The following is a 4053-nucleotide window of genomic DNA, read 5'->3' as shown; positions in this document are numbered from 1 at the left end:
TTTTTTACTGTATATAGTTGCCAATGCTTGCTTTATACCCATTACTCCCCAATAGCATAGACATATGTTTTATCCAAAGCTATGGTGTATGTATTCCTTAGAAATTATTGCATTTAACCATTATAATATAGTGCATAGGGAGGGGGGAGATGTGGGCAGTTAGGGAAGCCGGAAGATATCGCGCTGTACGGAAAGCATAGGGCCCCTCTCCTAATAGCCAATAGCGTTTGATTTACGACGTTAGCAGGCGGATGTGACGTTGTAAACTCAGGCTATAAAACGCCCTGTCACCTATCAATAAACGCCATTTGCCGTCCACCACATTGGTGTTTGTGAGCTTATGGTCCGCGCAGACCCAAAGGTGGGGTCGCTGAGCCGTTCCTGAACCAGGTCGCTACGCCTCTGAAGGCAACAGTTTTTTAACTCAAACCATGAGTTTTCTCACTCTTACACCAGGTATTCCAGTTCAGTTAACTAAGCCATTAAAAATGAAGCCATACTGGCTGTAAACCTTATTTCATATTTACAATTCTGCTATGCCCTACAGTAGGAGCTGAAATAGCAGATTTTCTCCTCTAACGCTGCTACTTACTATTGCCTGTCCTTATACAGATTTTGTCAAGTTAAGACTGGAGTTTAGAGATCCAGTAGCCTTTGACCATACTTCTTTCCATGCCTGTACAGGCATAAGCACAGCCCTTGGCAAAGATGACATTGTCCAATTCTGTCACTTCAAGGATCTTAAAACTTGAAGATGCACAAGTCCAACATAACTAATTTAATCTAAAACACATGACTTATAATACTGAGAGAAGTTTATGATAAGTATGTTATGGAAAGCTGCCAGGCAGAAAAGGACCTGGGGGTGTTGGTGGACAGCAGGATGACCATGAGCCAGCAATGTGCCCTCATGGCCAAGAAGGCCGATGGCATCCTGGGGTGTATTAGAAGGGGTGTGGTTAGGAGGTCGAGAGAGGTTCTCCTTCCCCTCTACTCTGCCCTGGTGAGACTGCATCTGGAATATTGTGTCCAGTTCTGGGCCCCTCAGTTCAAGAAGGACAGGAAACTGCTTGAAAGAGTCCAACTCAGGGCCACAAATATGACTGAGGGAGTGGAGCATCTCCCTTATGAGGAGCGGCTGAGGGAGCTGGGTCTCTTTAGCTTGGAGAAGAGGAGACTGAGGGGTGACCTCATTAATGTTTATAAATTGGTAAAGGGCAAGTGTCAGGAGGACGGAGCCAGGCTCTTCTCTGTGATGTCAAATGATAGGACAAGGGGCAATGGGAGCAAGCTGGAGCATAGGAAGTTCCATGTGAACATAAGGAAAATCTTTTTCCTTGTGAGGGTGACAGAGCCCTGGAACAGGCTGCCCAGAGATGTTGTGGAGCCTCCTTCTTTGGAACGTGTTCCTGTGTGACCTAGTCTAGGTGATCCTGCTCTGGCAGAGGGGTTGGACTAGATGATCTTTCGAGGTGCCTTCCAGCTCCTAATATTCTGTGATTCTGTAAGCCATTCAGGAAACCAAATACTCTCTCTTTCATTTGAGACAGGAGAAAAAAGTTCCTTGATACTAAAATTACTGTGTTAGAATTTGTGTGGCTTTTGGTTAATTTACTTTTTAGCGTAAGTTAAGAAAGCTAAGGCTATGAATTGGATACTGTTTCATTTATAAATATCTACTTTATTTCAAATCTCTTCTAAAAAGAGGGCTTAAGGGAAAAAAAACCAATTTAAAATATTAGTAAGTTTGGCTTTAAAAACCAAGCATAGAAGTTGAGCGCAGTGTAAGAAATAAGCCTTTGTTTTAATTAGCAACATATTTACAAGTTCATAAAAATCAATTGAACTGGAGTAGTTTTGTTTGTCACCAATATTTTATTGTAACAGGCACGCTTTAGAAGAAGAAAAAGAAAACGAAGTTCACTGTATTTAGCCTTTGTACTGCTTTGTACCAGCTACTCGACTATTTACAATGCATAATGGTCATAACACAGCCAAGTCTCCATAATAATTTATGCACAAAAAGACACCAGACATTGTGTGAACGTTACAGTGGAATGACATCACAAGTACAGTGATAAGTCAGCATAATACAAAATATGTTGATCTACTGCAAATGGCATTGTTTTTAAAAAACAACAATAAGCTTTTATTCAGTAGTAACTTAACCAGAGTCTGATGCAGAGATTTCTTGTGTAGTTATAAGTCTTTTAAGGGAAGCAACCTCTGCAGATAAGTTTGTTATGCCCTGCCTCAAATACAGTTTCTCTGACTTGGAGACATTAAAGATATTGTCTTTTATTTCAACAATTTCAGTTTTGCAACCACTCTGAATTCTGACATTGAGTTCCTTTTGATGGCACAGTTCTGGTCTGAGAGACCAGTCTTGGATATTAGTCACTTGAATTGAGAAAGGAGTGTGAGAAGAATGCACCAAGTTCTGTGTAGAGTGTTTTTCAAGCTTAACATGTCTTTTTGATGACATATCAATAGGTGATGATAGTTTCTGTGCAGCATCATAGTCATTATCTACTGTTTCCATGTTAACTTGCATGGCTTTGGCTTTAATTCGAAGCTTGTGAGGCAAAGCTGAAGAACTCACTTCTGGAACTTTAACTGTTGCACAAATATTTTTATGTTCAAGTGAGGAATGGATTGGACCCTTAGGAACCTGCTGTTCATCTTCTCCATCAGATGACTTTCCAACTGCACCGTCATCAGTTTCTGAAGATCTGGGAAAATCACTGGAGGACCTATTGACTTGGAACAGAGGAGGAGAATATGAATGCATGTTAAAGGTAGTTCCCATGTAATGTGGATATATGGATGCTTTCTGTAAACTTCTGTAATTCCTTGTCACTCTCTCTAATTGCATGGGCTCCTGTTTTATAAACTGGAACTTAGTTTCAGGACTTCTGTGGTTGTTTTGCATACAACTTGATTGAGTATGCTCTACTGATGATATTTCAGACATATCAGACATAGAGCTTTGAGAAGAATGTATAATGACAGAAATACAACTGTTACCAACTATAGATGGTTCATGTACATCCACAAATGAGTTAATATTTGATTTGGAACTTTGATAATCTTGGAAATACACAGTTGTTGAGCTACTGAGTTTCTGTATCTCTTGGGCATAGGCTGCAGAAGTAATTAAACCAAACTTCAGCTTCAAAGAAAGCAGCTCTGCCTTCAAAGTGACATTCTCCTCTCCCAGTGCAATTAATTTGTTCTCTAAGACAAGGTCATTCAGTCGTCGTTTTTCACGAGATCTTTTAGCAGCTTCATTATTTTTCCGCCTTTTCTCCCAATACATAGCATCTTTCTTTTCATCTGGAATGAATTCTCGCTTTCTCCGGCAAGCTGAAGGTTTGCTTTTTCCACTACTTGCTTCAGTGAGTAGTATCTCTTCAGTTGTAGACAATTCTTCAGACACTTCTGCTAAAGTAGACTTAAGTACCATGATTTTGTCCACATTGCTACTTTTGTCAGCACGTCCGTGTTCCTTTTTAAGGGTCTGCATTTTTCTCAGCTGCATCACAAACAATTTGAAATAGAACTACAATGAGCAACAGAGCAAACTATTCCCCCAGTACTTTCTCATACCACAACTTAATGCAGTACTTTGAGATCCAATGCAGTACTTAAAAATCTATGCATATTCTTCCTTTTGTTTCATATTCTCAAACAGAAATGTCTAGATACAATTTCCTTGGCAGAGGTGATGAGAATCTTCTAAATAATCTTCAATAAATAGAGAATTTAATTACTGTTTAGGAGTTGCTGGTTTGGGCCATTCAAAAGTAACTTTCAATAAAAAGCTTAGAGTAGCATTTGAGTCATTAAACCTGCTGCAATATGAAGGAAGCTCAACACTGAAAGAACTGATATTCTAAGCTTTATGATTTCTAGGTAGCAGATTTGCTTTCAAAACAAATACAATACAAAGGAAAATGAATTAAAATTATATATTTGAATTTTGATCTGACAATAATGCACAGAATTTTCCATAATATCACTGACCAACTTAAACCTAACACTTAACACTGC

General features: G+C 39.2%; 1 protein-coding gene across 1 annotated transcript; it reads right to left on the bottom strand.

Annotated features, from left to right (window-relative positions):
* Window positions 1–2164: 2164 nt before the first annotated feature.
* On the bottom strand, window positions 2165–3541 carry LOC104533154 (nuclear factor interleukin-3-regulated protein-like). Its single transcript, XM_010190540.1, has one exon. It carries the CDS (start codon window positions 3539–3541, stop codon window positions 2165–2167), a length of 1377 nt encoding a protein of 458 aa, XP_010188842.1.
* Window positions 3542–4053: the final 512 nt, after the last annotated feature.

The sequence above is a fragment of the Mesitornis unicolor genome, unplaced genomic scaffold (assembly GCF_000695765.1).
Source record: "Mesitornis unicolor isolate BGI_N332 unplaced genomic scaffold, ASM69576v1 scaffold20348, whole genome shotgun sequence".
In the NCBI taxonomy this organism is placed as follows: Eukaryota; Metazoa; Chordata; class Aves; order Mesitornithiformes; family Mesitornithidae; genus Mesitornis; species Mesitornis unicolor.
Note: the sequence above shows the minus strand (reverse complement) of the source record. Positions and strands in the feature narration are given on the sequence as shown.

Coding starts and splice junctions, on each gene's coding strand:
- LOC104533154 (XM_010190540.1), bottom strand. CDS start 3,541: ATGCAGCTGAGAAAAATGCAGACCCTTAAAAAGGAACACGGACGTGCT.